Source organism: Salvia hispanica, chromosome 3, assembly GCF_023119035.1.
Source record: "Salvia hispanica cultivar TCC Black 2014 chromosome 3, UniMelb_Shisp_WGS_1.0, whole genome shotgun sequence".
Taxonomy (NCBI): Eukaryota; Viridiplantae; Streptophyta; class Magnoliopsida; order Lamiales; family Lamiaceae; genus Salvia; species Salvia hispanica.
Window position 1 is genome coordinate 559542 of NC_062967.1, and position 24571 is coordinate 584112.

Consider the following 24571-nt stretch of genomic DNA (forward strand, 5'->3'; position numbering starts at 1 on the left):
ACATAAAATAACAAACATACCTTTGCTTTAGATTTGGCTTCATCTACCTATTAAAAGCCTCATATTTAGAAGTTTCTTGATTGAAATGATATCAGTTCGAATGAATTACTACATAACATAATTAGACTCGTCTTTGATCTTGTTGTACTGATTGTATATTTTGTCTTGCAAGTTCTATTATGGTACAAATTATCAATAGTTATTTGTAGTATAGTAAATGAAATTTTATGATATGATAGGAGTATTTTTTTTTTGTTAGGGCTTGTTTTATACATCGAATACACTAAGAAAAATCCACTTTATCTCTGTTCTTGTTTGCTCAAGCTTCATAGTGCCAATTACTATATATATTTTTTTTTTCTAAAATTATGAAACAAAATTGGCAAATCAAACTTTTACTAAATTCATGGTTTTTCCATAATTAAACTTTATTTTAATTAACCTTGTAAATGATTTAAGAAAATATTTTCAAGACGATATGAAATAGGAGACAATTTTCCATGAACCATGAAATTAATGGATTTTTGTCGCCCGACCTATAACGGTAAGAATCACCTACGATAAATCTTAATTCATCTCTTAACACAGACACATATACATGAGTGATGGACCCACCATCATTTATTATGTATGTGTGTATCTATAGGAGATAGATTAAGGTTTGCTGCAGGTGATCCTCTCCGATCCTCACCATAATTTGAAATCTCCCATTAAATCAAAATAAGATCAATCAAATTTTGAAATAGCCGACCGTTAGAACACCCTTATAAAACCACTCCCCTTTCTTCTTAATTTTATCACAACTATTCCCCTTTCTCTCGATTCCAATGGCCGCCGTAGCAGAAAACCCTACATTTGCTGAGCCTGCGCCCACGAAGAAGGGGAGAACCAAAAAAGCGTTGAAGCCCAAGGCTGTCTCGTCAAATGAGGCAAACATCGCCGCGGGGGAGGTTCCGGAGCACTCTCCCGTCGCCGCGAAGGGGAAGCAACAGCCTTCCAATGCGTCTTATTTCGAGAAGCAGCTGCAGGAAATGCAGGAGCAGCTCGAGAAATTGAAGATCGAGAAGGAGCAGACCGAGGAGATGTTGAAGGCCAAGGAGGAACAGCTCGAGACTCGAGATCGCGAGCAGGAGAAGCTCAAAATTGAGCTCAGGAAATTGCAGAAGATCAAGGAGTTCAAGCCTACAGTGGTTAGCCCTAATTCGATTAATTGCTTTCGCAATAGCTCAATTGCACAATTGCGTTTCATCTCAATTGCACAATTGCTCAATTGCATTTCAATTTTCATCTACCTCTCTCTCTCTCTGAAAATAATTGGGGGTTTCACAGACATTCCCTCTAGGGCTCGGAATCAAAGACCTAGAGCAAGAGAAGAAGGAGAAAAAGAAGGGCGGGAAGAAGAAGCCGTCTCCTCCTTACGTGCTGTGGTGCAAAGACCAGTGGAATGAGGTGTGATTCATTCAATTGCGCCATTTCATCTATTACTTTGAATCTGGAAACTCGTTAGACTCATCTTCTGGTGTTAATAGGTGAAGGAAGCTAATCCAGATGCTGATTTCAAGGCCATGTCGAATCTGCTGGGTGCGAAATGGAAATTTGTCTCCGCGGAAGAGAAGAAGCCTTATGAAGAGAGGTACCAAGCTGAGAAGGAGGCCTATTTGAAGATTGCAGGGAGCGAGAAGCGTGAGCTCGATGCGATGAAGCTTCTCGAAGAAGAGCAGAAGCACAAGACTGCAATGGAGCTGCTCGAACAGTACCTGCAGTTCAAGCAGGAGGCAGAGAAAGAGAACAACAAGAAAACAAAGTAAAAATCACTCTAATTTTCAGTTGGCTTTTGCATAAGCAGTAGAAATTCGTTTGCTGATGTCGTTGTTGTGTTGTGACAGGAAGGAGAAAGATCCTTTGAAGCCGAAGCATCCGATGTCGGCCTACTTCATCTTCTCGAATGAGCGCAGAGCAGCTCTGCTTGCAGAAAACAAGACTGTCTTGGAGGTATACATATTTAGGGCTAATAATTTTAAAATCTTAGGGTTCTTGAATGTGACTAGGGCTGAACTGAACTGGAATATTGGTTTCATATTGAAGGTTGCAAAGATCACAGGTGAGGAGTGGAAGAACATGACCGATGTACAGAAAGCCCCCTATGAAGAGGTCAGTTTTTGGCTCTGTGTTACTTCATTTGTATGATGAATGTGTTTCTGAATTGTTGTTTTTTGCGTGATGGTTTTTCCAGATAGCATTGCAAAACAAGGAACAATATGCGGAAGAGATGGAAGCTTACAAACAGAAGAAGGAAGAAGAAGCTGCTAACCTCAAGAAAGATGGGGAAGAGTTCATGAAACTCCAGAAGCAAGAAGCTATGCAACTGCTCAAAAAGAAAGAGAAAACTGAAACTTTGATCAAGGTATTGCTTGATTGGAGGCCACTCTGATTAATCACTTCAAATGTTTATTGTATATTGATTCTTGCAATTGGTATGCAGAAAGAGAAAGTGAGTCGCCAGAAGAAGAAGAGCGAGGAGAAGACTGTTGATCCGAACAAGCCAAAGCGCCCTGCCTCGTCCTACCTTCTCTTCAGCAAGGAGACGAGGAAGAGTTTGGCGGAAGAGCGTCCCGGGACCAACAATTCTACTATCACTGCGCTCATTTCGCTCAAGTGGAAGGTATTACAACTTCGAGTCTTGATTTGTGCAGATGAGGAAGGTTTGATTTAGTTACAATAACTTCGATTCTTGATTTGTGTAGGAATTAAGCGAGGAAGAGAAGCAGGTTTGGAATGAGAAAGCTGCGGAGGCAATGGAGGCATATAAGAAAGAATTGGAAGCATACAACAATAATTTGGCAGAAAAAAACGAAGATAATTAGGAAAACGTCAAGACTGATGTTTATGAATGATGTTCAACTTGGATTATGTTGAACATCTCTGACTATGATGCTTTTGTTTTCATTGAGAATTCTCATTTTATTTTGGATGGCAAATGTTGGTTTTGTTGGTTCAAATTTTGTCTATTTGTTGGTTCATTTTTTGTCTAATGTTGGCTCAATTATCTTTAAAAACAAAAAAAATGTAGGACAATATCATTCAACCTTTAAATCTGACTATGACATTTAAAAGCACATCTTTGTTATAGTTACCAAAATTCTTATATCTTTCAATCTTCAAATTAAATCTATCCATTTTTTTTAGAAATTTGGGTACATTCATTATGAAATCTTTAATTTTGATATCTAACAATTATACCAACAACTTATGTTATAAATATCAACAATAAAGATCTTTGTAACATGAGTTATTAATATAGTTGTCAGTCATCAATTTAAATAATCGAGCGTTACTTGATAACGGATAGGATCTGGACAATTAATGATGCCTTTGGGACTTTGAACTTCTATTTTCCCAATTAAATGAAACTTTTTGACTTTTATCTTTTGCCAAAAAATATGAGATTAGATAGATAACAAATCAACCGAATTTCAAAAATTACACGAAAAACCAATTAATAAAATACACATTTCTAAATAGGACCAAACACAAAAAATTATGGATGGGAAGCAAAAGCTACATTAATAAATAAAGCAATGGTGTAGTCGTGCAATCAACACTAATGAATTACCTGAAACATCATCAAATCAAAACTAACATAGTTATAATGTAAGCAAAAATAAGTTCACATTTCCCACACGTATCATTCTTGATCCCTTCACACTCTCCCTTTCCCATGGCCGATGCCGGAGCCGCCTTCGTGCTGCAATCGAAGGGGAAGTGGTGGCACGCGGCCTTCCACCTCACCACCGCCATCGTGGGCCCCACCATACTCACGCTGCCCTACGCTTTCCGGGGGCTCGGGTGGGCCCTCGGGCTCCTCTGCCTCACCTCCATGGGAATAGTCACCTTCTACGCCTACTTTCTCATGTCGTTGGTCCTCGACCACTGCGAGAAGTCCGGCCGTCGCCACATCCGCTTCCGCGAACTCGCTGCCGACGTCTTAGGTAAACTATTTACCTTTTTCACTCATTTTTATGTTTTTTAGAATAATATCAATGGAAATGTTTATGGTTTATTATTTCTAGTCTTAATTATGAACAAGGATATCTTTTATTGTTGCAATCAAATCCATCTAAATTATTGTAAATGGTAGTACTACTTATTGTTGTTGAAAATGAAAACAACAATTATTATAAAAATATGAAATTATTGTTGTGAATAATGTTGTTAGGTTGGTATAATGAATAACTCTGGTTTTAAAGTTTGATGTTTTAGTATTAACATAGATAAAGGTAGAATATGTAATATTCGAGAAATATTGTATCGTATATCGTATCAATCATGAAAAGTAAACACGTAGATGATCATTTGAGCTGTTGTAGGTTCAGGATGGATGTTTTATTTTGTGGTGTTCATTCAGACAGCAATCAACACCGGCATCAGCATCGGAGCTATTCTCCTAGCCGGGGAATGCCTTCAGGTATGATGCTAATTGCTAACTATCTTGACAAAGATGAAGATGTTACACCACTTTTTAAAAAAGTATTGTTGCATTGATTCTTTGTAGATCATGTATTCGAGCCTCTCTCCGAATGGATCACTGAAGCTCTACCACTTCATAGCAATGGTGACACTAGTCATGATCCTTCTCTCCCAGTTCCCGAGCTTCCATTCGCTCAGGCACGTTAACCTCGTGTCGCTGCTTCTCAGCATAGGCTACACTTTCCTTGTAGTCGGAGCTTGCATCAATGCCGGTAACTAACCTAGTTTCGTCAGCTTCTTCGATATCCTATCGTGTTAGCCCTGTTTTCTGTTTGCAGCCGCCTCCAAAGAGGCGCCACCGAGGGACTACTCTTTAGAGCCTTCCGAGGCTTCTAGAATCTTCAGCGCGTTCACTTCCATATCCATAATCGCAGCCATCTATGGGAATGGCATACTACCTGAGATTCAGGTGGGAATTTCTTGTTTGTAATGATGTGGAAATGATGGTGTTTATGTGTAATTGTTCGTCTTCAACGAGGAATGCAGGCGACACTGGCTCCACCAGCAACCGGGAAGATGCTAAAAGGCCTAATCATGTGCTACATTGTGATTTTCCTGACTTTCTACTCTGCTGCAGTCTCCGGATATTGGGTGTTTGGCAACAAATCCAACGCGAACATCCTCAAAAGCCTCATGCCGGATGAGGGCCCTTCTCTAGCCCCCGTCTGGGTGCTAGGGCTCGCCATTGTATTCGTGCTCCTTCAGCTTTTGGCCATCGGCTTGGTTAGTACTAATTAACCAACTACTACTAAGTATCCACATTGCCTTATTTACATGAAGTGTGCAATGTTTCAGGTGTATTCCCAAGTTGCGTACGAGATAATGGAGAAGAAGTCGGCCGATGTGAGCAAGGGCGTGTTCTCTACAAGGAACTTGATCCCGAGGATCATTCTTCGGTCTCTATACGTTATCGTGTGTGGCTTCTTTGCTGCGATGCTGCCTTTCTTCGGAGACATAAACGGTGTGGTTGGAGCCATTGGGTTCATCCCTTTGGACTTCGTGCTCCCGATGCTCCTCTACAACCGGAGTCACAAGCCGACGAGATCATCGGCCGCGTATTGGATCAACAACTCCATCATTGTTGTGTTCACATGTGTGGGGATTGTGGGGGCATTCTCCTCTGTGAGGAAGCTGGTTGGAGATGCTGCTGAGTTCAAGCTTTTTAGCAGTGATGTTGTTGATTGAATTGATGGAGTATAGCTTAGAGATCCACCTTTCTCATTTATGGTACTATAATTTGTATTGTTATTGAGTTTGTAAGATGTTGTCATATAATCAACAACCACAGCGACAAGCACACAGTATTCTTTAGTAAACGACGAAAGAATTATTGACTATGCAATCAACCATGACTACATTTATGTCTAGTGGTGATTAATCAGTTGCTTTGGTTATAATCGATCCATTTACGTTGGTTAACCAATTAACAAACCATCCTAAATCCGGAATGGTAACCAAACCAAATATAATTTGACACGATTTAATCGAAAATAACAGTAATAATATTTGTAAATTTAATTAAGCGTTAATCAACAAGCGTCGCTTTGGCCGAGTGGTTAAGGCGTGTGCCTGCTAAGTACATGGGGTCTCCCCGCGAGAGTTCGAATCTCTCAGGCGACGAAATTTATTTTCAAACTTTTAATAATCATAATTTTTTTCTTCAAGGAGTATTTTATTTTTAGAATCTCTCGTAGGAATTTTTAATTTAAACTTGTCTCTCAGTCGATATAAAATATATAATCATCTTTTTATTATTACAAAATAGTGGAGATTGGATCATAAACATTCATAATAGAAATGAACTTCACTTCAGTACTTAATGTCACTAAAACAACAAAAAAATATTGTATGTTTTTTTCTGAGTATATATTTAGATGCTTTAGTTATTGAAGTGTTGATGATCTTCTTAAGTTTGTTTTGTTAATAAGTCGATCATTTAATTATAAACGTATAATTCTCAATTAAGCATGCCATATTAGATTAGTAGTAGTACTAATAGAAAGACCTGCCCAAGGTTTACCGAACCGGCGGTTAAAACCGAAACCGTAATCGCCGGTTACGGTTCCGAACCGAAACCGTAAGAATTTACCCAAATCGAAACCGTCGATTTTTGAACCGTGGTTCGGTTCACGTTCAAAAATTTTCGAACCGAAACCGTACCGGAATCGCGAAAAACCGCCGGAAAACCGTGAAATCAAGCCGGAACGGCAAATAAACTGGTTGTTCGGAACCGTGAAAAACTGCCGGAAAACTGCCGGTTCGGAACCGAAACCGTAACCGCGAAACCCCCTCACGGTTCGGTTCTGGTTCTGAACCGTAAGCGCCGGTTCCTGAACCGTGGGCACCTCTACTAATAGATAACTTCTGAAAATATATAAAACATGATGAAAGATTTCAAGTTGAATGGAACGTGTGTTTTAATTTTGGAATTGAAACAACTTTATTAGCTAAAAATACACCAACCAAAGAAATATTCTGATGAACAATATGGACAAAGCATATTCCTACAAATCTACACATCATCACCTTTTTGTATTCTTCCAAATCCTAATATTCAAAGCAAAAACTATTGAGGATCGAAAATCTACAGAGAGAGAGTTGAATTCTCCACGAATCAAGAGCAAATAACTCCTAGAGAAGCCGACCTTCTCAATCTCGGCGACAGCTCCTCATATTCCGGAATTTCCGCCATTTTCGGAGCTCGATCATAAACCACATAAAATCCGTTTCCCGATTTCTCATCGCAGCTCGATTTTTTGGCGCCTTTTGGCCTGAAAACCGCTCGGATCAGCTTCTGAAAAGAGCGAGAAATCTTCGACGGCTGCTTCCTGCTCTCCGGCGGCGGCGGAGCGCGGCGATCGGATAAATGGGGCATCGAGAGGGTTCTGGCGACTAGGGCGGAATCGAGCTCCTTTTGGAGCGATTTCAACTCGAACGAGTCGTAGAGCGAGCTTCCGCAGTCCCAAACCATGCGATTGCTCGATTCACTGGATTTCTTCTTCTCCATTTGATCGATTTTGAGCGGAGAGATCTGATTAGAATTGGGGATTTTGCGATGGTGGATTTTTCTTCACTCTTTCTTCTCTATAGCTTAAATCTATTTATATGTATGAGCTTATGTGTATGTTTAAACGCGGGATGCGGAAATGAAGGACTTTTTACAAGGAAATAAAATTAATTATAAGGCAAATTGCAAGAAATTTTTTTTGTTTAACATATAATTGTAAAAATTGCTAATTATAATATTTTTGACATTTTCCCCCATTATTATATGATGACATGTACAAGTGTTCATATATTAAAGAGTAGGGCAGGGGAAACGGTTCTCGGTTCTCGGTTAAACATACCGAGAACCGAACCTTATTTTTTCGGTTTTCGGACAGAAAAAATAAGGTTAAGGTTCGGTTCTGATTATTAAGTTTAAGTTAATCTCGATTCCGATTCTAACCGAGAACCGAAAGGTTAGAACCGAATAACCGTTATTTCTAAATATTTAATTTTTATATATTTTTTTAATTTTATTATTTTGGTTTTACAAAAGTAAAAATTAATTTGATGAATGATGTTGGTTTATATTGGCTTTGGACTTAGTTTTGCAGACTTTGTTGGAATTTTGGTTTTTTATGATGGAATAGAATCATGGTTTTTGTCCTTTGATTTTATGACTTATTACTTAATGTATTATATTGCACTTGAGTTTGGTTCCTTCTGTGGAACTGAATACCGAACCGATTGGTTCCTCGAGGAACCGAACCGACAAAAGGTTCGGTTTCGGTTCTGAATTTCAGAAAAAATGGGAGTCGGTTAACCAACTAATCAGTTCGGTCGGAACTGAACCGACCGAATTCCCACCCCTATCAAAGAGGTGACATAATAGGTGTACGTATTTACGAAGTTGTTTAAATATAGCTGAATTTTTTAAGTATTTTCGTTTACCACGCATAAATTTGTGATTTTGATAATTAAATCATTAAATTCAAATAATAAGCGATAAAAATTGCAATATTTATGGTTGATGAGTGACGATGGATCGACGATGGTTTCATATGATTATATCTTTTCAGAAAAGATTACTAAGAAATAACCTCTTTCTTAAGTTGATCTTTTCTTTCTATTGTTGTTTTCCTTCTTTTTTTGTTCTTTCTTCGAAGCAAAGAAACAATAATAAAAAAGTGGAAATGATATATGTTGAGTGTTGTATTATAAATGACAAGAAATCGTACTGTATTTATATAATTATGAAAGACTATTTACGCAATTAATGGAACTATTATTAAAGATCTTGGTTTGACCGAACCGAAGATAGATAGGGAGATGCATACACATACCATTAATAATAAGTATGGACATTGTAGAGTCAAATTATTTTATTATTTTGTTATTTAATAATATTGAATTGGTTGGGACAGAAACCCAGATGTCAAAGTGGAGGATAAGATCTACAATATGGAGGCAATTAATATTGAGAAAATCAGATTAATTATATAAACTATTTTATTATACAGAAAATCGCAGTTTGTTCAAAGAGAGATACGTATTTAAATTGTGTCATGCAGTTTTTTCATGCGCACTAAACAACGTGTTGAATGGTTTGCAATTTATTTAGATAACTATAATTAAGTAGTAGTAGAAAAATCCGTGATTTTTCGTGTACAAATTTGATGTGATGTAGACATGTAGTCAAGAAATTAGACTTAGTACCATAGTCTTTGGAAATCTTGAACCCTATCAGTATATCAATTTATACAATGTCACATAATTAAATAAGTAGATGATCTTAAATTCAAAACTTTTGGTCAAAAAACATAACACACTCATGCTACAGTCTCAACCATTCACAACCATCTCCATCAAAACATCATTCCAAGAATCAATAGGGCCAGGCAAGCACCAATGCAAGCAATCACTAACAACCTTTGCATCCTTACCCTCACCGGCCGACGATCGAGAAACCCTAAACGCCCCCGGGTGCCCATCCGGCCTCAACAACGACATCGGATTCACATCCAAAACCCTAAGTTTCACCCCCTTTTCTCGAGCCACGACATATGCTCTTCCAAACTCCTCAATCTCTATATCCCGAAGAATCTTGTCCAACCAGCTTAGCCCGAACTCGCCCTCCTTGACCGGTCCTTTCCTCTCACACACTCCACCATCGTACCACTCTGCCCCCTCAAAGTGGCTCGGGCTAGTAGTCCTGTAAAACACCGTGCCCGTGTGGTTGGACTCGACAATGTAGTCGAGCACGCCCCTAATGACTCTGCGATAGGCAGAGTCAAACCCGATGTCGGTCAGGTTCCTCTTGGGACAGTAATGGCACCCCAATACGGTGTCGTTTTGATAGTAGATTGAGCTTCTACTATACCATTTCCCAGCCGAAAAAATCGTGTAATCCCACGTCTTGAAATGATCGGTCCAGCTAGGATCGAGTGTGTCTAAATGCACATCCACTTCAGATGGAGAAGCGTCGTATATATTTTGAGGTATGTTGGCTTTTGCTAGAAATGGAGACCAAATAACCGAGGTTGTAAGGTTGTAGGAAGGGAAGAGCCATGTCTGAGATTGGGAGCTCTCGTCATGGTAGATCAGAGTAGCATGTTCGACCTGAAATAAACCGACACCAAGATTTAACGTGGAAAATAATCCCAAGATGAGGAAAAATAGGCACGGATGCAGGAAGACGATCAAAATATTCCCAAGAGAATTTGTTATAATTGAAACTAAAAAAATAACATATAACTGTCCAACATTGATATCAAGAAAAAACTTAAACTAACAAGGATGGAACCCATGGATTTGTATTAGAATTCTTCATAACAAGATTATAGAAGGATAAAGTTAGCAAGAATGACTTAATTGATGATTTGAGAATCGTGAAACTTTTATATATACGTTTGTTGTGTTTGTTTAATAATGCTAGGATTGTTTTGGTGACCAAGCTAAGGAAATTGAACGTACAATATTTTTATTGGATTAGATCTTTATGATGGTTGTAGTATTTGTTGTTCACGATGAATAAAGTATGTTATTGTTGATCAACATTTGGTGTCTACGAGGAAGAAAATATCCTTAGTTTGTAAATTGTAATGTTTTAGTATTGCTTTTATTCTTTTTACTGAATTAATTTGTTGTACGAGCTAATCTCACCCAAAATAGAAAATCCTAAATAAACCACTACCTACATTAACAAAATCCTAAATCATAATAGGAGTTATATATGGGGTGGGCACGAATTTTAAGACAAGAAAAATAGTAGGAAGGAAACTAGTGGAATATAAGGTTCACTTTTTTATATTGGTTTTATTATAGAATATTGAGTGAGGTGAGGCAGTGGAATGTGGACCTATTTATTATTTATGGTAAAAGTAAAATGTGACTCTTATTTTGGAACATACCAAAATAGTAAAATGTGACTCTTATTTAAGGTAAAAATGAAATGTGATTCTTACTGTGGAACAGACTGAAATAGCAAAATGTGACTCAGACGGAGGGAGTAACAAAAAATGAGGATGAAGATGTACCGTTGAGAGCATGCAAAGGAGGGATTGGATATGGTTCCTTGATATGGAATCTCCAACAAAGGCCCACCTTTTGTTCCTCATAATCTCAAGAAAGCGGAGCGGGTCGAACCGGGTCAAGTGGCAGGCGCGTGGCTTCCACCTCCAGTGAAGATAATCCGAATCGGGTCGCCCGCTTTCCATACAGTTCTGGTTGCTTCCATTGATGAAACCGCAGCTCTTGTTGTAAAGAGGCTCTCCATCATAAGCCACCCAATCTCCCACAAAAAAATCGCATTTTTCTACATCCACTGCAATAAAGTCATTATTCTACATTAGTGAAGAAATTAAACACAATTTTTGAAGAAATTAAGGAAATGAGATTAAGACCTAGATTTTGTTGGATGGGGACAGAAGTGTTGTGAGTGTTTTGTGGGAGTGTGTGGAAGTGAGGGGATCTATGGTGAAGAAGCATAAATGTGAGTGCAAAGAGAATAATTGGGACACCAAACTTTGCAACAGAATTTGTGTAGTACATGTTTATCATTTTCTTCATTTTTTTTGAGTGATGGTGGTGCTAATTTACATACTTACACATATAAGAATGTACATTGTCATATGTGTGTGTGTGTGTGTGGTGTGTAGTTTTGGACATCCACAAAGGAGACAAACGAGCCAGCTTATTACAGGGTTTGTGTTGACGTGTACCACATGTGGCCATGCCATTAATCATTCAATTGAGCCAACTAAGCCAAGCAAGAATTATGACAGACATACTTAAGGGGTGAAAATATTCCAAATGAGTCATAATTGAATAGTGTTTTCATGGAAAATACTAGTATAATATAGTATCCGATGATACTAAATGTGTGGCCCATAAAACTCATCAATCCGGAAAGAATTAGTATGGGACTAGTTGAATATAGATAAACTCCATACCTATTGAAAATGACAATTGACAAAAATTAAAAGAATAAGAAAATAGAAAATATATGAAGATGGGATTCATTTGGCACTATGAAATTGGAACTATGGATATGTAATTAGACTATGCAATTTGAATCCGTTGTGTGATATGATATTAAATATTTGAATTTATAATTTTAATCCCAAATTCTCCAAATTTTATAACCAAAGTACACTTCTCCAAATTCTCCAATCACTAATTCCGTCAATATTTTGCATTTTTTTTTGTAGTGAGTAAATATTTTAGATTTTAAATAATTATAAAGTTAAGCTACACATAGTACACATACACTTCATAACACACACACATACAAAATACTCCCTCCGTCCCCCATTATGAGTCACACTTCCGTTTCTGCACTAGTTTTATAAAAATGATAATAAATAGTTAAATTGGAGAAATGGTAAAGTAAAAGAGAGAATAATATACAGAAGACTTTTCTCTACATCATTCTCTCTCTAACTTTACCATTTCTCCAATTTAACTATTTATTATTATTTTTATAAAATGAGTGCAGAGTCTTCTCTACATTATTCTCTCTCTAACTTTACCATCTCTCCAATTTAACTATTTATTATTATTTTTATAAAATGAGTGCACAAACGGAAGTGTGACTCTTAATGAGGGACGGGAGGAGTAATATTTATGTACTACCATAAAGTATTTCTATGGACCAATTTACTCCATATTACTAAGAAAAATCTACTTCGGTGTTAAAGTACTTGTTTCTGATGGGCCTCGTTAAACGAATCAAAGCCCATTCCCTTTTCGAAATTTTATTCAGAGGAAAATACAATTAATAAATTAAACAAATATTCCAAAATCCCCAAATTGAATTAGGGTTTAAGGAACCAAAACCGCGCTCTAGTAGCGTGTTCATCCCCTGTTCATCTCCGGTTTCTAAGTAGTTGTATGATCGATTAATAGCTAGAACAGATATGGATAAATCCATTCTGGTACTTGACAAAGGTACAAGATGCACAGCTTGGAATTACAGCGGCGAGAGATTGGTTGCAGGACTCATTGATGGTTCGTTGGCAATTTATGATTCAACTGATCCAGCCTCTTCAGACTTTACTCGTATCCACAGATTTAAGGTCAGTATATATGCTCTCTTTCTCTCCATTTGATTTTTTTTTTTTAATTTTCGGTCATTTGGTGAAATGTTTGAAGTTAGGATCAGGGGCTTGAGTTGTTGAACACTTTTTGTTGAAATGCTGATGTGATTTTCGTGTGTATTGAGCTTTTACTTTTGTGAGCTGTATTTATATGTAAATTGTTTTCAGTAATGGGATTTCTCATATGCTGGTGTTATTTCGAAAATAGGCACATGATGGCAGCATTGTGAAAGTGGTCTGGGCTCCGCCAGAATACGGTGATTCAGTTGCTTGCATTAGTGAAGATGGGAATTTGTCCTTGTGGGAGGAGGTCGTGGATGGTAATTGCTGAATTCCCAGTTAGTTTTTCTGAATTTTGCATTTTCCCAACTTTTTCCTGTTAATTATGCTTTTATCTGATTTTGCATCTCCAATAACTTCCTTTTGTTTCTCTTATTATGTATGAGGGGCTAACTATAATATGTTTGTAATTTTAATCCTATAGATACCGAAGGGCCTCACTGGAAGATGTGCAAATGCTTTGATAGGAACACAAGTCAAGTACTAGATGTTCAATTTGGATATGGTCAAACAAGTCTGAAATTGGTAAGTGTTAATTACTAATTGCTTGATATTGGCATTATGTGGCTGCAGTGGGTCTTGTTTGCTTTTTGTGTGCTTCAGTCGCTTATCTTATGAATGTGGGTGTTGAGAGCTGATAATTACAGGCTCTTCCTGCACAAAACTGAGACACCAATTTTCTTGTTATAGTTTGAATTATAGCATGAGAGGAAGGAAATATGGGTATAAATATTTATGTTGGAAGAAAAGAAGGGGGGCATCTGTAAGCTTAGATGTTGGCCGATACAATCTTCCTAAAGCAACATTGCACTTCGGTTTCCTGGATAGTTGCACTGCCTGAGAGAGCTCTGCAAGTCGAGGATGAAGTGCATATACAAGTTACTTTCATGTTTGAGGGAGTTCAGAAACTAATTTGACAAGACAAAAGATATATTTATAGATATGCAAAAATGAACTATTGTAATTGCAATACAACAGTCTCCTCATCGAAAATGAAAGTCTCTATTATATTACTTGTATTATTGTATTATATAATATATCTATGAGAAACTAGCTATCTTGGCAATTTTGAGAATGATAAAATGCGTGTGGTCTGTTTTGAACACCAATCTTTGCTGACTTTTTCCTCAACAGGTTGCTGCGTATTCTGACGGACAAGTTAAAATACATGAGCTCCTAGATACGCTTGAACTGGAGAAGTGGCAGCTTCAGGTTTCACTTTTGCTATCTAGGCTCTATTACAAGCATCTAGTATTACTTTTCATTGGATCAGTAATTCAGTTTTATCAACTTACAGGCTGAGTTTCAAAATGTGATTGATTTGGTGTCCAAGTTTGGGAACGTCTCCTGTTTATCTGCATCCATTTCATGGAATCCAGAACGAATTGAAGTCCAACAATCAAGTTTTGTTTTAGGCTTTAATTCAAACACTCCATCATTAAATTCTGCAAAGGTACATGCTTCTTTTGCTGCTGAATTTACCTATCGCCTCACTTATTTATGATCTCCCTTAATCTGGGAGCATTTTAGTCAGTTTTCCTATTTAATGAATTTACCTGATTCTCTGATCTATATATCTATGGAGCCACATTTCAAATTTAGTTGTATTGTATACCTGACAGGTCTGGGAGTTTGATCTGGATCATCAAAGATGGCTTCCAGTTGCAGAGCTTTCTTTACCCGAGGACAAGGGTGATCAGGTTTCTTCAGTTGCCTGGGCCCCAAATATTGGAAGGTACCAAGATATGAAGCATTCCCCATCTGGCTCGTGTTAATAATTTCTTACTAGTTCCACTTTTCTAGATGGAAGGTAGAAAAGAAAGCTCCTGTTACCCCTTTGATAATGATTTCTATATATAGATTATTGAGAAATAATCATTTGTTACAAGTTGTAATGGACGAGAATGGTAAATATATATCTTGCTTCAAAAGAATGAAACAAACATATGCTTTAGTAAAAGAAAACAAGAAGCATGAAACAATTCTAAAAAGATAGCATACTACGCACACACAGATGCAACATTGTAAAAAGTGTTCTCCTTGTATTGGCATACCTTGGAAAGATATATCTCATGGAAATGAGTTTATTTTCAAATGTTATAGATGATTGCTTTGTAATTGTTCAGGCCTTATGAACTGATAGCTGTTGCGACTCAGAAAGGAATATCGATCTGGCAACTCGGGTCAAACCCTGATCATGATGGGAGACTTTCAGTGCATAGGGTTGCATTGCTCTCTGGCCATGAGAATGAGGTATTTAACACCCCTATCTTCAATGCCCCCTAGTACATTCAATACGTGCTTAGTAATACTTGGCAGTGTTGATCAAAATAACCAAAATTTAAACAACAAAGGGTTTCATTCAAAAGTAAACAAGTTGGGAAATATACATCTCAATTTCCAAACACATTTGACTTGGTTTCTCTGGGCTTAGTAATTTATGCTGGAAAAACTAAAAATTTGAAACTTGGACTAATATACAACCAAACCTCCACAATGTTTTTGTCGATTATAATAAATGTCTATATTTAGTTTCATTTGTAAATAGTTATGTAGTTTCCTAGAAACCAGTTTTTCCATATATGTAAATGATTATAGTAACATATTTCGGTAATAGGTGTGGGAGATGGAATGGGATATGAGTGGAATGACACTTGCTACAACGGGAAGTGATGGCGTGGTGAGGCTGTGGCAGTCGAACTTAAATGGAGCATGGCACGAGCAAGCTGTTCTGGCACCACCTAGTTAGTTTTGCCCTCACTCACCATGCCTATCTTCAGTACCTATTCTGCCATTGTTGAGATCTGGGAATGGATGCGTGCGTGCTTATAATTGTAATTCTGGTGACATTATTCTGTATATTTTAACAGTTTTTTCAGGCTGAGTTTGAACTTTGAATACCATATGTTGTTAGCATTTCACTATTTGTTACAGAAACAAGAACCCTCTTATTGCAACCACGTCAAGCTGAAAAATCCTACCAAACCTTCCAACAACAGAAACTCTTATTACACATTTTGATACCTCATCACACACAGTTATTATTACATTGATCTCAACAGGCAACATACCTTCATGGATCAAAAGTGGGAGTCTCATGAATTGGAGATGAAACAGTACGGTACAACAACCTGTCCAAAAAATGCCGGTATGGATCTTCATCTCTCTTCTTTATCAAATAAGCCATACATCTCTCAACCTCCCCCTGCAACTGCAGATAAACCTCCATCACTCTCGCCTTGTCTGTCATCAGCTCTCCCCGTCCCTCCATCTCCATCGGCTTCCCAAACAGAAAATAGAACCGCCCGGGCACCTTAGGGTAGAAACCGGGCACATAGAAAATCTGCTCCCCTACCTTCCCCTTCACATCCTTCCCTGCTCTCACTCTAGGCATATTCTCATTCTCACGCTTGATCTTGTTTTTAATAATAGGTATCTTTATCAGATCATCGTAGTCGAGCAACAACTCAATCACATCATCCTCTCCCACCACCCCAAACGGCACAATTTTAGCACCATACTTGGCAGCCGCCCGCACGAACTCAGGGTCTTCCGGCCAGAACAGCTTGTACGCCTCTCCCTTACGGTGCAGGGCCTCCCTCACCCCGCCCGGGTAAAGAAGCACGTGCCGTTTCTCAATTAGTGATCTACAAAGGTTGGCTGCTGAAACAGGTATAGCTCCAAACACTTTGAAATAATCAAACGCTGAGGCTTCTTGACATGCTGCTTCCATATCCTTCCCAAATATCATTGGATGTGCTAATCCATGAATCATCACCTTCTTCTCTCTCAGAAACTCCTCAGCAATAGTACTGATTTCTGCTCCTACAAGCATGTGGTAGCCCACAAGGAGAACCGGGCCTTGGTCCGGTACTCCACTTAATCCCCTCACGACCTCTCCATCCGCCATAGTCGATAGCATGACTGGGCTCACACCCAAACGTAACATCCCCAGTATGTTGTCGAAGGTGTGATGGAACTCAAACTTGCTCGGAGGCAAGAAATCCATCACATGGTTGCGTTTTTTGGAGCGACGGTACATGTGATTCCCTTTTATAACTGACAAGAGATTGATCCCATCTTCCATTAGTAGAAGGTGACCGTTATCTTTAAAGAAACGTACTTTTGAATTCTTGAGCAAGGACGAGAGCCTCTCTGCCTCGTCCTTGCTAGGGAGCATAGCGTCTCTGCCGCTTGCCAGGATGAGGGCCTCGTTGTTTACTGCATGGAGACGCGAGTTAGAAGAGGCTGCACCTGATTTCAGTAGCTTTATCTTCCACTGCAGTGTTTCTTTTGGCAAGATGTCTGCCAAATTAGACACAGCTACTGGTAAAGCAGACAGCTCGTGGACAAATCTCTCCAACTGTTTTGAGGGAGATGACTCTGTAGCGTTTATCACGGCAGCCATTTTCATCGGATCACCGCAGGTGGCACCCAGCAAGTAAGGGAGTAACTTGGCCGGAAGAACATCCATGAAGGGGAGCAGTGGTTGGAGCTGTGACCTCTCAAACGACGTCGCTGCAGTGGCATGTGGCCTTGTAAGTAACATATAAATATGTTATTTTAAGGAAAAGACTGACCTGGATTCACCAATATGAGGACTATGTCCACAGCAGGCTTTGCCGCAGCTACAGAAAGAGCAAGGCACCCTCCGAACGAGTCGCCGACCAAGTACACCGGCATGTTCGCAGATGAAGCTCGCTCCTCCTCCACAGCCGCCCCGACGAACTCAACGAGATCTTCATATGCTGTCCGATCATCAGCCGGTATATGCAAACACCTCACTCGAAAAACCTTCCCCATAGCCTTGTGATGCACCACCATCCCCATCCCCACACCATCAATTCCTGCACACAGTTAATAAAAGCATCCTCAACTATATCTGTCTAGTTTCTCACACAACACAGTCTCTGCAAGTACCAGGTAAATACAGAAGAAGAGGTGAGTTTTCAAGAGGCGGTCCGGATTCAACAGGGCAGAACCACCGAGGTGGGCCGCCATCGGGCTTGGCCATAGCTTTGGCGACATCTATGTAGTCTCTCACTGTTTGAGTCCCGTAGCCGTCGTCCCACAACGGCTTCAGCTCTTGGGGGTTTTGCTTCTTTGTTGAAGCTATTTTCCATGAATGGTTTGGCAGTCTTGGATGTGGGAAGGAAACTGGATGATGAGAGGGTTTGTGGAGCAAGATTGGACAAGAGAGGGAGAGGCTCATTGTTGTTCTATTCACTTGATGTTTGTTTGCATAAGTTGAAGGTTTGGAAAGAAAGGAAAATTGTTTGTTGAGAGAAAAAAGGGAGTTTTGGATTTACTACACAAGATGTAGGTCATGTAAAGATTGTGAGATGGGAATTTTAGGTGTGGAGGATTTTCAGTTGGAACTGAAATTGTGGATTTTTGCTTCAACATGGCTTAATAAAAGGTAAATGAATCAAGGTTAATTTGCTTTTTGCCTGCTTATGGAAGTTGTTTTATCATAAATAATAATTAGTAATTTCAACTAATTTGATTAATTTTCGAGCTGAACAAAATTACTTTCCATTTTACATACACATCAATTTAATTAATTCATATTTTATTTGGACCGGAACTTTTGACTTTGAGGTACAAGAAAATCTAAAAAATTAAATCACGCTATAAGATTTCATGCAAATTTACACAACATAACTATTGAAATGTGTCAATTTTATTTTCTGAAAATACTACTCCTTCCGTTCCACATAATTTGACTCAATATTCTATTTTAGATCGTCCCACATAATTTGTCTCATTTCACTTTTATTATTTTTAGTAGTGGACCACATATTCCACTAACTCATTCCAACTCACATTTTATTACTCCCTCCGTCCCGGCTAAGATGACACATTGCTTAGTCGGCACGGAGTTTTAGGAGTTATTGTTAAAGTGTTTAATTGGAGAGAGAGAAGATGGATGTAAATATTAAAGTAGAAAGATAAAAAAAGATGGATATTTTAATAGGAGTGAGAAAAAGTGGTTGAGTGTATTAATTGGAGAGAAAAAGTGATCAAAAAAGGAAATGTGTCATCTTAGTTGGGACAAACTAAAAAGGAAAACGTGTCATCTTAAAGCGGGACGGAGGGAGTATAAAACTAATACTTTAAAAATAGGACTCACGTCTCATCAACTTTTTCAACTCACTTTCCATTAGATTTTAATAAATTTCTTAAAATCTGTGCCGGGTCAAAGTATTACAAATTATGTGCGACGGAGGAAGTATAAACTAGGCTTTCTAGCCATAATTTCATACAAATAAAACAAACTATTGTAATGTGTAAATAATAAAAGAACATAATATCGAAAATTTCAATTAACAAAATTCTCTAATTTTGTGCAATTGTTTTGGCCCCAAACTATGGAATTATAATCTGAAAAAAAATATATAAATGGTGGGGAATCAAATGTTATGTTATACTAGTATATAATTAAAATAAGATAAAATAAAAAAATAAAAATAAAATGTGAGCTTGATAGCTAACTGCAGAATCATAAGCAGTTACGAATGGATATGGAATCCCAGAATTCACAATTTAGTGATGGTGGTGAATCATTTCTAAGTTTAAACTTATCAACAAAAACAAGGAGAGTGAAAGAGTAGAAAAATGAGTAGCTTTGTTCAAATCCAAACTTGGTTCAAGAATCCCCAATCCACCACTGGTTTATGTAAAAACCTCACCTCACACCCAACCGCAGAAACCACCATCTTCACTCCCAACCGCCAATTCCAACTCAAACACCAAATTCAAATTGCAGATGGAAGAAGAATCGCTCGAAAAGGGATCATCTGCAACGGAATTTTGCTACCCGTGGATCCATGGGCGCCGAGCATCGATTCACAGAGCATAGCATCCCAGCTCTTCGCTTTCTCCCTCTTCCCCTATCTTGGTTTCCTCTATTTCATCACCAGATCCAAATCTGCCCCAAAGCTCACTCTTTTCGGCTTCTATTTTCTCCTTGCTTTCGTCGGCGCTACGAGTAAGTTGTTAATTTTGTTCTATGCTGCTTTAATTCTTAGAATTTGAGTTCTCTGAAGCGTTGGGAGAATTGGGGGTTTAGGGTTTTTGTGCTGTTATTTAATGATAGTGAAAAAGTAATTGATTTTGGAAAGATTACAATCTATTGTAGTATGATTGAAGAAGTTGTGTGGTTCCTAATTGAGTTTTCAACTTGAAAAGGGGCTAAAGATTGATCGAATCACTCTATTTTGAATATTCTTTAACCTGCAAATTTGAGGCTTGAGTCATTTCTGTTTAACACTTTAACTTTCTATCTAATCTAGTAAATGTTTGAGCTTGACATTTTGTCATGTACTAATCATTTCCTCATATTTTTGCAGTACCAGCTGGAATTTATGGTAACAATCTTCAAATCTTCAATAAGACACCTTTAACTTCGTATATGAACACTTTTTCTGTGTTTTCTCTAATTTAGTTTTGTATTTTGGCCTAATTTCTGTTTTCAAACAGCAAAGGTGCACTATGGGACATCTTTGTCCAATGTGGATTGGCTACACGGTGGAGCCGAGTCGCTGCTTGCACTGACCAACGTATTCATTGTTTTAGGCCTCAGAGAGGCTCTTAGGAAAGCTGGAGATGGGAATGGTAACGGATCGAATTTCACTACTGAGGCAAAAGAGGAGGATAGTCCATCGGTTAGGTGATCAGTACGACCCTATGGTTGTGATTGATACTCTAGCGTGCTGCAATGGTGTGAAGTCTGTTATTTTGTTCTGTAATTTATTCTTATGTTCATACTTGTGATGCATGAGTTCATGCCAACCACTCTTTCAGCGCTACATATGAACTCCTTAGGCAGGAAATCCTATTTTCAGCTCTTCTTTCAAACGTTTTGCACAATTATCGTTTGTGTCTTTGTATTTTCTTTTGAGTTTATTAGCAACATTGCAGTACCCGGTAGCTTATATGCTTATATGCTTATCATCATATCATGTAACCAATTGTTTATATTTAATAGTCCCCATTTCTATCATGTAAGTAGAATAATTACATTGGATGCAATAGCTCTTGCTGTGCAGAATGTTCATTCCTATTCTTGAGGTGTAATGTTGCAAGGTTTTTCACCTTGCTTCTTCTTCTGGTTGTATTTGTTTAGTTGAATCATCGAAATCTAAATTGATAACTCCACATGTCTGTTTTGTTGGTAGGCTAATGTATTAGTGAAAATTGAATAAAAGAGTGATGACACTCTGATTCTATACATGAAAACTAGACTAACTAGACTGCAGAACTTGCTAGCCATACGATCAGTCCTTGGTTTTCAGCTCATAACTGAAGCACCTGGATGACATTCCTACGAGAATGCTGTTCTCTTATCGCAATGATCAAGAATAGTGGTTGTTAAACCAACCAACTCTCTTGTTTCCCACTTTCACAAAGTTTGAACTTCGATCATGTGAAAAATCCAGGGATGTTGAATGGGAAGTCTGGATCTATATGTACTGGATCGATTGAGAACTCTATTCCGCCAATCGGAGAATTGTTTGTTGATGCATTGTCTGTATTATCATTAGCCCCGTAGTCTCTCATCTGATATGTTGCAGAGGAGAAGCAATTTGATCCTGATGTGGCTGGAGAATAGAACAACGGGGAATATCCTCCCAAGTGGTTGTCGTCAGCCTGAGCAGAAATTGGATAACACTCACTTTCTCTTTCTTGGCATGGAATTGTCGCTGGGAAAGAGAAGTAGGCCGGCGGCATCTCTTGGATGTCTGAAGCATCAGTGTCAACTCTGAGGTTAGCTCTAAAGTTTGAAATCATTGGATTCTGCGGTAGTTGATCATAACATGAGCTGTTGCTTTTGAGTTCTTGTTTTTCTGGTGATTCTGGTTGTGGAACTGCATCATTGAACTGCTTGCATGCGTGTGTTCCTTTGTAGGTGACCTCAAATACGGTGGGATCTTCGTCCGATCTCTGCACTTGCTTCGTTGCCCAACAGTTCTGGCCTTGGCGGTAGGTACACCGGTAATAGCTTCTGTAAAAATGACCATATATATATTTTCAGACCATATTCTCATGCAAATGTCTTTTATTTATGCCTTTTGATGTATAAAGGGAGAGTGAATGAACCTTGGGTATTTAGCTCCCAAAATGTCTTTCTGTCCATACTTTCTCCATCTATACTTGTCGTCCGCGGGCCCTTCAAGCCCGTTTCCCGAGTTGACTTTCACTTGTTCTGTCCATGTGGGCTGCAGCTTCCTATGATATCAAACAAGAAGTAGAGAATGTCAGTCAAAATTTTCCTCCCTATTGTTTTTAACTGTCTATGATCAATTTACTGCTGTAACTACCTTTTCTTTGATGCTTCGCCATAATCTTGACAGACATTCTTGTTCGTATCATCGCTTCTAGAACTTCCATCAGCAGAGATCGAAGACTCGGGAGCTGCAGCCGGTGCTACTCCAACATGTCCCCCGCCCTTGAGGATGCAAAGAGCCTTCTCGAAAGTCGATATTATCCTCTGCAGAAGCAAGTCCTCGGCCTCAGAGGGAGACGTCGAGCAGAGATGAAACCGCAGCTGCACGGCTTTCTCCATCCCCTGAGCTAATTCATCGCTCAGCACTTGCATTTCCCATAACTCCATTTCTTACTTCACTTTTGCTTGCAGGAAAGACAGAGAGAGGGTCGGTCGGTCGACTTCCACAAAACGATGCTCGTTCAGCTCGGGATGCGGCTAGCCAGTCTGCACGTCCGGTACAATACTCTTGCTATGCAGCAAACTAAGCTTCTCTTCATATATGCAAAGGGCCAAAAATCTCTTTTTTGCCCTTTATATTGGTTATATAGAATTTAGTTGAGAAAATTTGGTTATATTAGAAAGCTAAGGTAATGCTATATTATTGAAGAGGAGAATAGAGTGATGCTGGCAAAGCTGATGATGAAGCATATGTATTTAAAGAAATTTTTTTAAGGAATGATTGATAAAGAAAATTATGTGGAAAAGAGTGAGAGTTGAAGTTTGACTGAGAAACCGAGTTTTTCATGTGGACCAAATATTTAAAATCAATGTTTTGAGGGCTGACCAATTCAAACCTCAATAAAATGTCTCATTTTCTTCTTTTTCAGTCTCATGTTTAATTTTTTTAGTACTATTGTGTTCCATAATTATTTTACGTGTAGTAAAATGCGATAATTTAATTTGGCTGGAACTTTTTTTGTTAATAAAATCAGAAATAATTCATTTGTAACTTAGGAGTGAGCATATTAGGAGCCTTGTGCCAACTATTTGAGAAATATAGTAGCTACTGTTTGACTAGCCTCGATCATAGTCTTAGCTTATGAATCTTAGCATTCCCCATATAATAATATTATTCTCAATTAATACAGACTCAATTCAATCTCAAATAATATCGAAATATGAAGGAATGGTGTTGATTGAATGGGATCCTTACACCCAAAGGGCAAAGAAGGTTCCAATGCATGCTGACTCGTTCAAACCTAAAGTTTTCAAGTGTTTAGATGAAGTGAATATATATGAAAAAAATATCATTAAGTCAAAGTGCAATTAGTAAGAAAATCATGAGATGGAATCTTCAAATTCCGCGTTATTTCGATTTATTATTTTATTTTAATCCAGCTTGATTGGACCTTCTTATCACGTGAATAAACTACTGTCCATATCTATTTAGATCATATTATTCAGTTACTACCTTTTCTCCCACTAAACTGAAATTATTATAAATATTATGCGTAATAATTTGATAATACCACTTGCTAACTCATTTTAATTAGGGTAAAGATGAAAAGATGATATTCAAAAGGGAAATGCCTTACTTTTGGTTTGTTACAACTTTAACCAAATAAATTATTATTAACAGAATGAATTGGATATGAGTCAATAGTAGGCATTTGTTATTCTTTTTTTATTACCTTAATTCCCTTCATATATATAATATGAAGATTTTATTTAAATTCTTTGTTTTCGACTCTAATCAATCTGATTTTGGCTAATTTTTTCCTACTTTAGGAATGTGAAAGTTATGAGTTTCTCAAAAATATTACCAATAGTTCCAATACCATCACCTAAGTAGTCAAAATTCAATTATTATTATTATTTGCATAAAGTCATAATTTAATAATTATCTATTGATCATTTGATCTAAAAGGTAAAAATGTAATGATTAAAAATTGTCTAAACAAACGAATTTTTTTTATTAGATACTTCTTATATTACTATATATGTATACCAAGATCGACATGAATAACGATAAAAGAGAAAGGACATTAGATCCTTCTAATAGAAATTCAAGGTGTTCAGCCTTAATATTGGAAAAGATAAATACAAACAAATTTGACTAAAATTTCTGCCTATCAACATCAGTTTTGGACCGATTTGGCCTCTCTTAATCATATTATTCATTGTAAAATAA

The 24571-nt window shown here is 37.9% G+C and overlaps 8 protein-coding genes and 2 non-coding genes across 22 annotated transcripts; 6 read left to right on the top strand and 4 right to left on the bottom strand.

Annotated features, from left to right (window-relative positions):
- The first annotated feature begins 805 nt into the window (after positions 1-805).
- Positions 806-2953, top strand: LOC125212620 (high mobility group B protein 6-like). The gene is made up of 8 exons (XM_048112832.1): positions 806-1190; positions 1330-1449; positions 1530-1804; positions 1887-1992; positions 2086-2151; positions 2234-2404; positions 2483-2662; positions 2745-2953. Exons 1-8 carry the CDS (start codon positions 828-830, stop codon positions 2862-2864), a joined length of 1401 nt encoding a protein of 466 aa, XP_047968789.1. The 5' UTR covers positions 806-827; the 3' UTR covers positions 2865-2953.
- Positions 2954-3639: 686 nt separating this feature from the next.
- Positions 3640-5831, top strand: LOC125216880 (probable GABA transporter 2). The gene is made up of 6 exons (XM_048118662.1): positions 3640-3989; positions 4368-4465; positions 4553-4739; positions 4806-4936; positions 5014-5250; positions 5323-5831. Exons 1-6 carry the CDS (start codon positions 3719-3721, stop codon positions 5710-5712), a joined length of 1314 nt encoding a protein of 437 aa, XP_047974619.1. The 5' UTR covers positions 3640-3718; the 3' UTR covers positions 5713-5831.
- Positions 5832-6065: 234 nt separating this feature from the next.
- On the top strand, positions 6066-6147 carry TRNAS-GCU. The gene has a single exon. It is a non-coding gene; the product is annotated as a tRNA-Ser (tRNA).
- A 779-nt stretch (positions 6148-6926) lies between these two features.
- On the bottom strand, positions 6927-7677 carry LOC125216267. The gene has a single exon (XM_048117936.1). It carries the CDS (start codon positions 7532-7534, stop codon positions 7142-7144), a length of 393 nt encoding a protein of 130 aa, XP_047973893.1. The 5' UTR covers positions 7535-7677; the 3' UTR covers positions 6927-7141.
- A 1553-nt stretch (positions 7678-9230) lies between these two features.
- On the bottom strand, positions 9231-11760 carry LOC125212419 (protein trichome birefringence-like 23). Of its 3 annotated transcripts, none has more exons than XM_048112592.1 (3): positions 11712-11760; positions 11049-11335; positions 9231-10131 (listed from the first exon to the last, which is right to left on the bottom strand). In XM_048112592.1, the coding sequence occupies exons 1-3, from the start codon at positions 11755-11757 to the stop codon at positions 9355-9357; spliced, it is 1110 nt and encodes a 369-aa protein (XP_047968549.1). In that variant the 5' UTR covers positions 11758-11760; the 3' UTR covers positions 9231-9354. The 3 variants fall into 3 exon arrangements, with proteins under 3 accessions (XP_047968549.1, XP_047968548.1, XP_047968547.1); XM_048112591.1 differs by lacking the exon at positions 11712-11760 and adding an exon at positions 11415-11599 and having other exon boundaries at positions 11049-11326; XM_048112590.1 differs by lacking the exon at positions 11712-11760 and adding an exon at positions 11415-11598.
- Positions 11761-12818: 1058 nt separating this feature from the next.
- On the top strand, positions 12819-16090 carry LOC125214460 (protein SEH1). The gene is made up of 8 exons (XM_048115496.1): positions 12819-13088; positions 13318-13429; positions 13594-13694; positions 14304-14381; positions 14467-14622; positions 14792-14904; positions 15296-15422; positions 15787-16090. Exons 1-8 carry the CDS (start codon positions 12930-12932, stop codon positions 15916-15918), a joined length of 978 nt encoding a protein of 325 aa, XP_047971453.1. The 5' UTR covers positions 12819-12929; the 3' UTR covers positions 15919-16090.
- LOC125217244 lies at positions 13922-14047 on the top strand. Its single transcript, XR_007175661.1, has one exon. It is a non-coding gene; the product is annotated as a small nucleolar RNA snoR104 (small nucleolar RNA).
- Positions 16091-16184: 94 nt separating the features above from the next.
- LOC125214459 (phytyl ester synthase 1, chloroplastic-like) lies at positions 16185-18381 on the bottom strand. Its single transcript, XM_048115495.1, has 3 exons — positions 18090-18381; positions 17750-18016; positions 16185-17687 (listed from the first exon to the last, which is right to left on the bottom strand). The coding sequence occupies exons 1-3, from the start codon at positions 18379-18381 to the stop codon at positions 16243-16245; spliced, it is 2004 nt and encodes a 667-aa protein (XP_047971452.1). The 3' UTR covers positions 16185-16242.
- Positions 18382-19680: 1299 nt separating this feature from the next.
- On the top strand, positions 19681-23266 carry LOC125213016. Of its 11 annotated transcripts, none has more exons than XR_007174810.1 (7): positions 19681-20160; positions 20522-20539; positions 20652-20841; positions 21746-21938; positions 22081-22166; positions 22257-22428; positions 22526-23266. XR_007174810.1 is itself a non-coding variant. In XM_048113355.1 (4 exons), the coding sequence occupies exons 1-4, from the start codon at positions 19788-19790 to the stop codon at positions 21759-21761; spliced, it is 597 nt and encodes a 198-aa protein (XP_047969312.1). In that variant the 5' UTR covers positions 19681-19787; the 3' UTR covers positions 21762-22199. The 11 variants fall into 11 exon arrangements, 1 of the variants encoding a protein (XP_047969312.1); XR_007174812.1 differs by having other exon boundaries at positions 22397-22428; XR_007174817.1 differs by having other exon boundaries at positions 22397-22428; positions 22554-23266.
- Positions 21338-22785, bottom strand: LOC125213013 (probable WRKY transcription factor 41). The gene is made up of 3 exons (XM_048113347.1): positions 22493-22785; positions 22272-22400; positions 21338-22176 (listed from the first exon to the last, which is right to left on the bottom strand). The coding sequence occupies exons 1-3, from the start codon at positions 22783-22785 to the stop codon at positions 21594-21596; spliced, it is 1005 nt and encodes a 334-aa protein (XP_047969304.1). The 3' UTR covers positions 21338-21593.
- Positions 23267-24571: the final 1305 nt, after the last annotated feature.

Coding starts and splice junctions, on each gene's coding strand:
- LOC125212620 (XM_048112832.1), top strand. CDS start 828: ATGGCCGCCGTAGCAGAAAACCCTACATTTGCTGAGCCTGCGCCCACG. Junction 1,450..1,529: donor GCAAAGACCAGTGGAATGAG/GTGTGATTCATT, acceptor TGGTGTTAATAG/GTGAAGGAAGCTAATCCAGA. Junction 2,152..2,233: donor AGAAAGCCCCCTATGAAGAG/GTCAGTTTTTGG, acceptor TGGTTTTTCCAG/ATAGCATTGCAAAACAAGGA.
- LOC125216880 (XM_048118662.1), top strand. CDS start 3,719: ATGGCCGATGCCGGAGCCGCCTTCGTGCTGCAATCGAAGGGGAAGTGG. Junction 4,466..4,552: donor TAGCCGGGGAATGCCTTCAG/GTATGATGCTAA, acceptor GATTCTTTGTAG/ATCATGTATTCGAGCCTCTC. Junction 5,251..5,322: donor AGCTTTTGGCCATCGGCTTG/GTTAGTACTAAT, acceptor GCAATGTTTCAG/GTGTATTCCCAAGTTGCGTA.
- LOC125216267 (XM_048117936.1), bottom strand. CDS start 7,534: ATGGAGAAGAAGAAATCCAGTGAATCGAGCAATCGCATGGTTTGGGAC.
- LOC125212419 (XM_048112590.1), bottom strand. CDS start 11,580: ATGAAGAAAATGATAAACATGTACTACACAAATTCTGTTGCAAAGTTT. Junction 11,336..11,414: donor CCCCATCCAACAAAATCTAG/GTCTTAATCTCA, acceptor ACTTTATTGCAG/TGGATGTAGAAAAATGCGAT. Junction 10,132..11,048: donor TCCTTTGCATGCTCTCAACG/GTACATCTTCAT, acceptor GGTTTATTTCAG/GTCGAACATGCTACTCTGAT.
- LOC125214460 (XM_048115496.1), top strand. CDS start 12,930: ATGGATAAATCCATTCTGGTACTTGACAAAGGTACAAGATGCACAGCT. Junction 14,623..14,791: donor CATCATTAAATTCTGCAAAG/GTACATGCTTCT, acceptor TATACCTGACAG/GTCTGGGAGTTTGATCTGGA. Junction 15,423..15,786: donor TCTCTGGCCATGAGAATGAG/GTATTTAACACC, acceptor TTTCGGTAATAG/GTGTGGGAGATGGAATGGGA.
- LOC125214459 (XM_048115495.1), bottom strand. CDS start 18,381: ATGAGCCTCTCCCTCTCTTGTCCAATCTTGCTCCACAAACCCTCTCAT. Junction 18,017..18,089: donor TCTTCTTCTGTATTTACCTG/GTACTTGCAGAG, acceptor AACTGTGTGCAG/GAATTGATGGTGTGGGGATG. Junction 17,688..17,749: donor CCTCATATTGGTGAATCCAG/GTCAGTCTTTTC, acceptor ATGCCACTGCAG/CGACGTCGTTTGAGAGGTCA.
- LOC125213016 (XM_048113355.1), top strand. CDS start 19,788: ATGAGTAGCTTTGTTCAAATCCAAACTTGGTTCAAGAATCCCCAATCC.
- LOC125213013 (XM_048113347.1), bottom strand. CDS start 22,785: ATGGAGTTATGGGAAATGCAAGTGCTGAGCGATGAATTAGCTCAGGGG. Junction 22,401..22,492: donor GGCGAAGCATCAAAGAAAAG/GTAGTTACAGCA, acceptor TTGATATCATAG/GAAGCTGCAGCCCACATGGA. Junction 22,177..22,271: donor TTGGGAGCTAAATACCCAAG/GTTCATTCACTC, acceptor TCATTTTTACAG/AAGCTATTACCGGTGTACCT.